This window comes from Plectropomus leopardus, chromosome 14, assembly GCF_026936395.1.
Source record: "Plectropomus leopardus strain MGB_pleo_1.0 chromosome 14, ASM2693639v1, whole genome shotgun sequence".
NCBI classification, from domain to species: Eukaryota; Metazoa; Chordata; class Actinopteri; order Perciformes; family Serranidae; genus Plectropomus; species Plectropomus leopardus.
In genome coordinates this window covers 5,950,951-5,962,562 of record NC_142189.1, presented here as the reverse complement: position 1 = coordinate 5,962,562, position 11,612 = coordinate 5,950,951, and the positions used below count along the sequence as shown (strand labels likewise).

Genomic DNA, 11,612 nt, shown 5'->3' with positions numbered 1-11,612 from the left:
AGTGGAGATATTCCTAAGGCCTTTGGTCTTCACAGTGCATAATTGAATTAAAAATTAAAGGTGCGTTAAAATAGTCAAAGAACACAAAATCTAAACAATAAAAATAATATTAAGTGCAGAAAAAAGGTGCAAAACCCAAACATAAAAAGTTACTAAAATATTGTGTGTAATGCTCTATTACAGAACATTTCACAACATATACCTGGATTATAACTTTTGATGCATTACTGTGTTTAGCACTTTCATGTTGCAGCTGGTAAACTTTGGGCTAATTTAAATTATGTATATATTGTTAGATATCGTAAACCATGGTAATTTATTATAACTTATTAGTTTGTTTGTATTTTTATTTATAATATTATCAGACAAGTAAAAAAAGGTTATCAATGGCATATAAGTATAAAGCAGGGAAAAAATGGAAATATACAATGAGTTAAAATGACCTCAAAATTACTCTGAAGCTCAATATTTGAGTAAATGTACTTAGTTACTTTAAGCACTGTTAACAGTGAGGGTCAAAGAACGGATCACCATTTATTTAATATTTTTTATTAATTTATTTAGTAATTATTTATTACATATTATCTTATTTATAACTGATTTATTCGTTTGAAAATTAAATCAAAAATATTAGAGCGGAATATTTTCTCGATAGTCCTTGAAGGCATCACGAGAGCCGTCGGATACTGATGACGCACTCAGCCGTCGCCGGTCGTTACTGAGCCGTTTGTTTACATGTTTACCGTGTTTTTGGCTCAGTAGGAAACGGTGTTTTGTGTGCACAGTTAGTTGTTTTTATCGCGGATAAATCCTGTGATCATGTCGCCGGGCAGCAGAGGAGACGTGATGGGTTTCTGTCGGAAACAGGTGAAGGCGGACTGTGAGGAGCTGCTGAGCCGCTTCCAGAAAACCGAGTCCGTCCGATTCGAGATTTTCTCCAAAATTTGGAGGGAAATGAAGTTTTCTGAGATTTTTTAGTAAGTTTACCCTTAAAATACACCTTATATATAACTGCAATGTTCCTTATGTTCTGATATGAGCAGTGGTGGAGAGTTTTTTTTAAGTACATTTACTAAAGTAGATACTGGTACTGATGTATTTCTACCACTTTATACTTCACCACATTGCATCTTAGAGGGAGATATTGTACTTTTACTTTTACTTGTACTATATTTGTCCTATAGCTGCAGTTACTTTGCAGATTTGGGTTAATAATATTAAATATAAATCAGTCAGAATCAGCTTTATTGGTCAGATATGTGAACACAAGAGATTTGATTTGATCTGTTTTTGTTTGTTTGTTTGTTTGTTTGTTTGTTTTGCTTTCAGGACACCAAAACTGTACTGTGCTCACACACACACACACACACACACACACACACACACACATCATCTAGCTAATCCTCCTGAATTTAATTCTGTCAGATGTAATTTTCTGCCAGATTAAGTAATTCATTCATTGTATTATTATTGATATTATTATTTATTGAATGTTTAATTGTGTCTGTTTTTGTTGTTTATTACCATATTTCCCTTTGTAAATGTGCATCATGAAACCTTGGGTGATACATTGTTATTTCTTCACTGACAACTTTTTTAAAAATGTATTTTGCTGATGTTGTTTATTAAATCATTGAGTGTTTTCATTATTCTCATCTCAATTTTTATTTATTTTTTAAGAAAATTAATCTTTTTTTTCTGGTACAGGACATAACTCCTCCACACCAGACTCACAAACTACAACAAACAAACAACACAACGAAACAATATCACAATATACACTACATACGGTGAATACAAAAACAGTCACAAATCAGCTTTAAAATTATACTAAAAGTCCTTTGTCGCCCAGCTGTCACAAGCACAAAATACAAGGTTTTATTAGCGTTCTTTTTATCACAGTAATTGTTATTTGAAGTGCACTTTAGTAATAAGAATAATCATTAGACCATGAATGCTTCTTATTATTGTGCAGTACAGGGTGCAAACGAGCTTCTCTTTTATTCATCAGTAATGTTGCTTAAATTTCTTTCCTTTTTAATGCATATATATTTATGTTTATATTTATTTATTTATTTTCTTTTATGTAATTATTGATATATAAATAGATATAGTTTCCTTTTTTTCAAATGTATTTTCCCCTTTTTTCATAACGTATTTATAATATATATTTAGTTTAATCTCTATATCTTTGATATACTTTACCTGTCAGCCATCCCAACACACACACACACGCACGCACGCACGCACGCACACACACACACACACCGCAAAAATGCCTTTCAACACTCTCAACACACAACACAATGTACCAATTTGTTATTCCTCGTTCGATTAATTGGTCTTGTCTTCTCCTGTCCTGTCCAATTTTGCACTGTCCTTTTTGTCTCACACATATTGTCGTCCCTATCATGTCTCTCGCTTGTCTTGTGTTGCATTACACAATAAAAGAAAAAAAGTCATGTCGGAGTATGGCTGGATGTGACATTTTCGGTGTCTAACACAGTGTGTCTCATGTTGTTTTGCAGCGGCACTGTGAAGCACGAGAAGCGAGCGTTCAGTCGCCTGATTCTGGACGCCGCCTGCACCTTCTTCCTGCCTCCGTTCAGCTTCCAGATCAGAGTGGGAGGACTTTACCTGCTGTACAGCCTGTATCAGTGTCAGACCGCCTCGCCCTCAGAGCAGGTCAGCAACGCAACACGTTATCGGTCATAAATTACATAAACTAATACTGGAAATAAAAGTTCTTATTGTGGTTCCTGCTGCAGATTCGGGTGGCGCTGAAGGACTGGGAGGACATGAAGAAGTTTGAGAGGGACGCTGTGGACGCTCAGCACCTGGACGTCGTTTACATCCTGCAACAGCTCATGTTCCTCAAAGCTTTTAACTTCACCGCCATGCCCACTCCGGTGAGCATACACACATTCACAACCGATATTCACCTAAAACCCTAAATATTCATTCAGATTCGGTTTATTTGCCCATTTCAGTGTGAAATTTCCAAAACTATTACAAAAACCCCAAATACACTTTTTTCTCGTAACACTTCCACACGTTCTGTGAACAAACAGGAGCAGGAAGAAGAAAATCTTATAACACCTGCCTCCTTCTGACTAATAACAGACGCTACTGTAAATATAGATACAAATGGCCAACATTTCTATATTTACCTTTCTTTTTCACAAATCATATTAAATTTACCAAAAACAAACAATCAATTATCTTAATATTACTGTTAATCAGAAAGTTGATAATATCCCATCATTTTTCTTTATACCTTTTAAATTGAATAATATTTGAGCTGTATCCTAAATCTTGGTCTTGAGTTTGCTTTTTAAAAAAAAATCAACCCCTTCTCCTCCTCCTCCTCCTCCTCCTCTTCCTCCTCCTCCTCCTCCTCCTCCTCTCCTGCCAGCTCGTCTTCAGGAAGAACAGGAAGCTGGAGAAGTCGGCGCTGTGTGAGGAGTTTATTGAGCGAGCGTGTCGTCCACAGGAGCTGATCAACATCGAGCTGCTGGAGGTGAGCAAAGAAAGTTAAAAACCGTAATTAAACAGAAAGAAAAACAGGAAAGAAACGACTGTTACTCCGTCTCTACAGTGATTCATACTGAGGGGCTGCAGCTGTGGCCAGGAGGCCGCTATAATCTTTTTTGCTGATTTATAATTTTTCTGGCGTAATACCCAGTTTTCAGAGTGCTGGATTGAAGTTGTGAGTTTTTTGTCCTTTTGCAGGAATTGTCCAACATTCATGAGCTCTACGGGAAGCTGAAGACGTCTGTCGGTGTGACGTCAGAGCAGACGGATTCGTCCGTCAACCTGATCCGTAAAGACCTCGTCCCGCAGCTGCGCAGCACTGTGGTGGACTTTTACAAGTGGCAGCAAAAGAGGGTAAGGCTTTTTTTAAGATAAAATTTGTTTTATTGTTCCAAAATATTTACAACAATAAATCTCCAAACTTACAGTCTGTGGTGAAAGAAATAATGTGGTTGTTTTAATGCTTTTATATATATATTTTTTTACATTTATTCTCAATGGTGCTTTTTCCATAATTCATTTAACAAAATCATGTGTCTCATCTTCAGGGCGGTCCAGGTGAGGATGAAGACAGCGGTGAGGGAACGTCCTCTCAGCAGGAGGTGAGTTACGCCACGTTAAATTTACCAAAAGGTTTAAAGCATCATTGGAGCATCTCATATCTCTTGCGGAGTATTAACCTGTTGAAATCTGAGCAAATTGGTTTGATTTCTTTCAAAAACAAAAACTAAAAAGGAGGAAGGCAACAAGCAACGTAATAAGACATGGTCCAAAAGTTAGCAAAAAAAAGTTACAAGAAAATTACCTGAAAGTAAGCACCAAAAAAAAAAGAAAGAAATTGACCTGGAAAAAATGCAGAAAAAAAGTATTTATTTTATAAATATTATTATATATTTTTCTGTTGCATAATTTTAAATATAAATTATTATAATTATAAATATATTTTTCTAGACATTTTGCTTATGTTTTTTTTTTTTTTTTTTTTTAATTTTTATAATAATCCTATTTATTTATATTTTTCTATTTTTTTTTTTTTAAGGTAAAATTTTGCAATAGTGTAACATTTCTTGACAAGTAAGTCATCGCCTTTTTCCCCAATGTTTTCAAAAGAAATCAAACCAATTTGCTCTGTTTTCAAAGGGTCAAATATCTTGTGAAAGGCGTCTGAACGCAGCAAAAAAAAAACTGATGTCGATCCAGATTTCAAAGGGTTAAATACTCAGCTTTGACTTTTTCTAAAACTGTAACAGTAACTTTGTCCAGAGGGCAGCTGTGTTTACTGGTTTGCGTTTTGTGTCCACAGTGCTCCAAACGAGCCGAGCTCCTCGCCTCCATCAAGTCGAAGGCGTACGGAGAGGCAGCAGAGGTTTGTGCTTTACGTTTTACATTTCTATTTCTATTTTTTTTTTCTTTAAGTTTGTAACCAATAAGCATTTCTGTTGGTGAACCTGTGATTTTCCTAAATATATGTATTATATTAAAGGGATACTTCACCACCCAAATGATAACTCTTCACCCCGTTTTACTTTGAATTTGTGAAGAAAACTCTTTTTAACATGCCTCCACAGTGAAAGAAGAGTCAAAAAACTAGATAATTCTCAATGAAGTGAAGTCCGAAGGCTCCACAGCTCACATCAGCAGACAGCTGGAGAAATGAGGCGGGGACTGTAGAGTTTCTAAACAGATGTTTTGATGTAGTTTTGCTGTTGTTAAATGTGGACTTCATTTCATCAAGATCTTTCTCAGTTTTTGGATTCTTCGATCACGGTGGAGGCATGCGAGAAAAATAAAGTTATCTTCATAAATTCAGTGTAAAACGGGGCGAGTAATTGATAAAAAATGGTTATTTGGAGGTTGTTTTCCTTTAAATGTCCAAAAGATGCAAAAGGTAAAAACATACGTGTTTGCTCGTGTATCTCAGGTCTCCAAGTCACGGCGCCATCGTCAGGTGGAGGTGGATTTAACCAGTAACGAGGCTGGATCCTCCAACTCGTCAGGCGCCATCAGAACAAGTAAACCGTCGCTCAAAGCCAGAACCAACGAGAACGTACAAATCTCAGGTAAATCCCTCCTACAGGCTTCCTTTAACCCCTTAAAGTGAATTACCAGCGACGACATATCAGAAACTTCAAAAAGAATAAAAGATTCAAATGTACACTCAGTAATTAGACCTGAATGCAAATCACACAGAGATAAGTGCAGACAAACTGCAGCTGTATTTGTTGATATTCTGCCTTTAAATTCATCATTTAACCCTTCGGGCTGGCTTTAATATTACACACACTCACATCGCTCTGCGCACAAAATGTGCTTTTCATAATCAAGCTTTAAAAATATTATACACTAATATTACTTTCTACTTTCAATGAGTTTTTTTTAACCAATATCAGTCCTGTTAAAAAATATAAAATTCTGATTAATTTTCAGAATTTTAACCCTTTAAATGCCATGTTTTTGTCATGATGCCTTTATGTTTTAGATAATATTAATTGATCACAGTCTGGGATATGTCTATGATTTGCAGCAACACTGACTGTGACAGAGCACCTTGTGGATTCAGCCTCTATTTTCTCCATATGCCAAAAATGGTATAAATGATGTAATTAGGTGCAAAATAGTAAAAACGACAAATTCCAAAGCAAAAGTCCAGAATGACACCCAAAATAATACAAAGCTTGATTTTATGCTTTGATAGCTGTGGGATCCAAAGTTGCAGTTTTAATGGGTTTCATTGGTGCATTTTTGGCACTTAACAGTATGAATGTAACAGTTTTGTTTACACAGTGTATTTTTTTGTCGGAGCTGAACTGGAAATTTAAAAAATAAACAAAATACTCAATCTTGCCGAAAGTCATGCCATATGAATGAACAGCCAAAATTATCAAAGAATAAAGAATGAAAAGCACGTAAAATGTGCCAGACAGTCTCTTAAGGTTCGTGTGGGAGATGAGAAGAATCATAATAATGTGTATACTATACTATACTATACTAATACTGCAGTTGTCTACATATTCTAGAGAAAAAAGAGGCGCACCAATAATCCTCGCTTACTGAAACTCCTTTCTCATCAGGTGAGCTGCTGAAAGAAGCCACAACGACAACTCACATCAACCGTCTCACCTCTGTGGACTTCGGTCCTGAAGGTAAAAATCTTAAAATCTTTTACTCTCTTTATTCTGACTGCATTCATTTGCAAATGTTCAGATGAAGTTAACATAATATGTTTTCATGCTTGTGAACCTTGAAATGTGCACAAAATATTTTTATTTTTTGGCAATGAAGCATTTATAGTTTCTCTGAGCTAAACATTAAATTGTTTTTTCCCTCAACATTCACCATATTTTACTGTAAAACAACCAAAATAATCTTTTTAATGTTCACGCTTTGATACATGTGCTTGTCTCATTTTATGATTCTTTTCTCTCCCAACAGAAAAACCAAAAATATACAAAAAATTTAAGTGGTGATGAAGATTAAAGGTCAGCCTGCATCCTGGCTGGAGCTGCTGTTCAGTACATTTAAAGGATTGTTTTAATATTATTTTGTGTTTTGTAATGATGTTTTCTATCATAGTTCATGGATTGTTTTAGAGAAAATATGAAGGTTTTTTTGTTATTTACATTTTACAATATTTTAAATTATGTTTTAATGAGTAGAGTCTCATTATGGCTGAAATTGAAGTACGAACTTGTCTGTTAAAAGACAAAATGTGTTCTTAAATGTGATTTATAAAATGTGCATACGTTGACAAACTTATCAAAGCTGAAGAAATCTTCTTTTTGCAGTTTTACAACCTTCACTTGTTGGAAATTGACCGAGTACCACCTGTTTGTCATCTGAGAACTTTGACAGAAAAAGCAGCGTAAGTTGTGTGCAAAGTTGAGATAAATGACACTTTGGTCATAAAGTTCGTCTCTGTGCAGCTTCTTCTGTGCAGAAGTTAAAACTGGATTTCTGCTGCTTTTCTCTCTGGTGTTTGAATGTTTTATAAAATCTATTTTTATAGAGATGATGTTTTGGTTCTGTCTCTTTCTTGCGTGACATTTGATTCAGACTAAATAATTTGTGGAGATGTCTTATTGAATAACCCGAAAGTATGTGGATGTCTCTGAAAAACACATTTTATGTACTTTTGGGTCTGTGAAGTGAAATCTTTATGTTAATCTGGTTGTATCAATCCACTGTCTACTTGAAACTGTAATGTTATGTCTTATTTATATAATTTTAGTCCTTATTTTTATTTGAAATTGCTTTTATTCTGTTTTTTCCTCTTTTTTGTTTACACTTTGGGAAGCTTTTCCTCGTGATGATAAAATATAGATACAAACATGATTTCAAGTAAATTAGCTGTGTGAAATTGGACACCCTGATAAGCTATTAAAAATATAAAATATATCCTATCAAATATAAATTTCATCCTGCAACTTTACTGTAATAAGTTAATCTAACTCTTACACCTGTCTTAGTGATTTTTAGCATGTTTTTATTTTCGATTTTCTAGCTCTTTAATAATTTGTTTAAAAATGCATTTAAATATTCTTTTATGAAGCATTTCTTCACTATGCCTCCATGCTTCTGATGTTTAAAGCACTTTGATTTGCCTTGTTGCAAAATATGCTACAAAAATATGCCTAAATATGTGTTGCACATTTTTATGTAATGAAGCAACAAGTACTAAACAAGTCAACTTTGTCTTAATTCTATGTGTAACTATGATAAGAATATTGAATATCATTTATTATTTTTTTTTATTGTAAATGTGTATCCATTATTATGTTTTTATATTGCATTGCTCTGTAAAGCACTTTGAATTGCCCTGTCGTATGAAATGTGCTTTACAGATAAATTGAGTTGCCTTGCATAAAATATACAGCTTTTTTTATGTATTTTATTTTTATTTTTTGTCTTTGTGGGGCAGTACTGAGGGACGCACATCACGTTCAAGGACCGTGGGATATCTGTACGAAAGGTACATTTCCTTCTTTTCTTTCCTAAATCGGATCAATTTGACAAATAAATTGGATAATTCTTGGCACAGGTGAGTGATTCAACATAAAACAAATATAATTTGAAGCTTTAAACTGCTAACCCGTGGAGCTGAAATGGTGATTGAGTGTAGATGTTTCCCACAGTCCCTGAAGGCGTCTCCGTTCAGCGCTGTGTGGCTGCAGATCTTTGCGGCTCTGGAGGATGAGGAGCGGCGGGGATGCTGCTGCCTCTGCGCCGCCGATCACACGCTCGGTCCGGCTGGTAGTCTGAGGGGAAAACAGCCGCAGCCATGGCCTCGGACAGTAAGTAGCACCGTCTTCTCACCGTGTTGATTTTGCCTCTTTGTGTCGGTGCTGTTGGGGATTGATGCTGTTTTTAGGCTCTCCCCTCTGGTTTCTTTTTGGGGTTTGGCTGACTGATAGCGACAGGATGCGTAGGCCAATTTATTGCCTCTTTTTTTTTTTTTACCCAATACTGTCATTATTCTGCATTTTAATTTTATTATTGATATTTTCGGGCTGTTATCTGCCTCCAAACAAAGAAATAATGATGAGATTCCCTCAGTTTTCCTGCAGGGGTACTCACCGGAGAGTTGATAGTTGCCTCATCATGGCCACTTCACGGAAGCCTTTTTTTGTACCTCCAAATTATGAAATATTCCTTTCCGGATTTAGTTTAATTGTGCATTTAATCAGAGTGATTATGATGAAACCATATCATTTAAATGTGTTTGCCTGGTGCGCTGTTTTGTAATACAGGCCCTACACAGAGCCTGTGGTATCACCTACTGCGTGTACTATTATTATTAATATGTAGGCCGAATATTGCTGCAGGGGCTTGACAGTTTTGCAGTGATATTATACTTGGCAAAATATGTAATTATTGTAGTTTCCGTGTATGCAGGTGTAATCTTGAGATTCTTATACTATTCTCAAGTGTTTCTATTTAGTTTATGCTTTTTCTCAACTGCATTTATTTGACAAATGTAGTTACTGTAGCTGTTTTGCTGAGTAAGGTTATGCATACAAAACACATGATGGACTTTTCGAGTATGTTGCAATTTTTCTGATTTAACCACTCAACAGTATGCACAGTAGATACAATAAGCTACACCCCATGTGCTACTTTAAGATACTGTTTACATATAATATAATAATATACTGTATAAACCACTGTGATTTAGTTATTTATTGCAGTTCTACAAAGAGGGACAGATTAGTAGTTCCTAACATTTTTTCTTAAGGGACCCCTCTTCTATAAATCACATATTTTATGAATATTTAAAATTATATTTAAAGTATAATGATAATATTACAGAACAACTTATACACTTTCCAATAACTGCAAGAAGTTTGTGTAAATGTGCTATTCGGATTAATTTTGAGCAGATTATTTACTGTCAGTATAAAATGAGAAAAGATTTTTCCTGGATTATTTAGGATTTTTAAAACACAATTTTCTGCCTGTATTATGCGTTTTTTAAATATTTTTTTGGCAAATTTTCAGTTCTTCTTTCTGAAATTTAACTGCATGCTTTTGTGATGCAGGTGAGGTCTCTGTTAGTTTAGCTTGCTTTCAGGTCTTCACTGTGCCATTTTTGTTTATATCTTAAATAACAATCTAAACTTAAAAAATCATGCAATTTTCTTCACAGAAATAAATAAAATACTGAGATATTGCCATACTCTAAATTTAAAAAACAAATTTCTTACATCCCCAAAAATCAAGAAGGCCTGTGAAGCTTTGGCGACCCCTAGTGGGAGTCAGGACCCCCTAGATTGGGAACCAGTGAATAGAAAACATGGCAGTCCGAGTAGGAAAAACAAAGGTGTTACTGATAAACATTAACGAGACGAATCAGACAGTTGGTGTCTCTCTGCCCCCTCATGCTCGTCACTCAGGTGTCAATTTACAACTAATGTCACTGCAGGAGACACACAGGTGTAATCAATGCAGTTAACAACAGCTGCGCTGCATTTAGGTGCACGCTGGCTGTGATTTGTGTATCAATTACTCACCTGTGTTACTTTGAATTTAGGAAGAAACTGTTTTTCTCGCATCCCCCCGCAGTGACCAAAGAATCCAAAAACGTGAAAAATTCTTGATGAATTTGAATAAAAGCGGTCCACATTAAACAATAGCAAAACACTGTGCAGTATAGTGCAAATCTCATGTTTCCAGTTGTAAGCTATGTACTTCCCAAACACATGAATCTTTGATTAAAACTTAATATTTAAAACACATACAAGTACTGCACCAGGGGAGGCGCATGCAGTTGAGCTCTATTTGTGCATTTCACTGAGCATATTTGACCAGGTGAGCTACCTGTTCGTGCCTAAGACTGTTTACGTGAAAGTGTGTTAACGTCACTTTTTGGTGCTGCTTTCAGACACCTTTAACAAGTATTCTGATCGCTGAGGAAATGTGGTTTTAATTCTTTAGAAAACTGGGGGTTAAAAAGGTAATGAGCAACTTGACAGGAAATAAATAAATGCAGTTAGAAAATTATTTTTTTTTTAAAAAGCGAGGGAAAATGTTTGGAGTACTCTTTCTATAATTAGATATATTTAAAATTATGCTACAGAATTATTAATCAGTTTATAGCACTTTTTTAACCAGGTCATCCCCTTGTTTTTTGTTTTGTTTTTTAACTTTATGTTTTTTTGTGTGTGTTAGTGCTAATTATCAGGAAATATTCTTCATACTTTTTACTAATTTCTTGTAAATTTTTAGGTCACTTCTTAATTTGCTCATTGCCTTCTTCCCCTGTTTTTAAGAGAAATCCAGCCAATATGCTCAAAGCTTCGAAGGATTAAATACGCAGTGAAGGTGTAGTGAAAATTCATGTGTTTGGGAAGTACCGAGCATACGACTGGATAAATGAGACTTTAAATTTTAGTGCACACGTTGTGTGAGAGTTTGTAAACTGATGTTTTGATAAAGTTTGTTGTTGCTGAACGTGGATCTCTTGTATTTTGAGTTTATCGAGACATTTTTTGATTCTTAATTTGGAGGTATGTTAGAAAAATGCAGTTTTCGTCAGGAATTGTACACAGTGATGTGCAAATAATCATTTTGCAGTTTTCATT

At 35.1% G+C, this 11,612-nt stretch overlaps 2 protein-coding genes across 3 annotated transcripts in view; both read left to right on the top strand.

Annotated features, from left to right (window-relative positions):
• The first annotated feature begins 578 nt into the window (after window positions 1-578).
• Window positions 579-7,546, top strand: snapc1b (small nuclear RNA activating complex, polypeptide 1b). The gene is made up of 10 exons (XM_042501243.2): window positions 579-977; window positions 2,529-2,685; window positions 2,769-2,909; window positions 3,416-3,520; window positions 3,733-3,888; window positions 4,083-4,136; window positions 4,838-4,900; window positions 5,456-5,594; window positions 6,606-6,677; window positions 6,967-7,546. Exons 1-10 carry the CDS (start codon window positions 820-822, stop codon window positions 6,999-7,001), a joined length of 1,080 nt encoding a protein of 359 aa, XP_042357177.2. The 5' UTR covers window positions 579-819; the 3' UTR covers window positions 7,002-7,546.
• Window positions 7,256-11,612, top strand: part of syt16 (synaptotagmin XVI) — a 48,936-nt gene continuing 44,579 nt past the window's right edge. For both annotated transcript variants that reach the window (XM_042500615.2, XM_088087689.1), the window contains exons 1-3: window positions 7,256-7,396; window positions 8,453-8,503; window positions 8,667-8,825. In XM_042500615.2, the coding sequence (XP_042356549.2) occupies window positions 8,813-8,825 (13 nt within the window). In that variant the 5' untranslated portion in view covers window positions 7,256-7,396; window positions 8,453-8,503; window positions 8,667-8,812. The remainder of the gene's footprint in view (window positions 7,397-8,452; window positions 8,504-8,666; window positions 8,826-11,612) is intronic.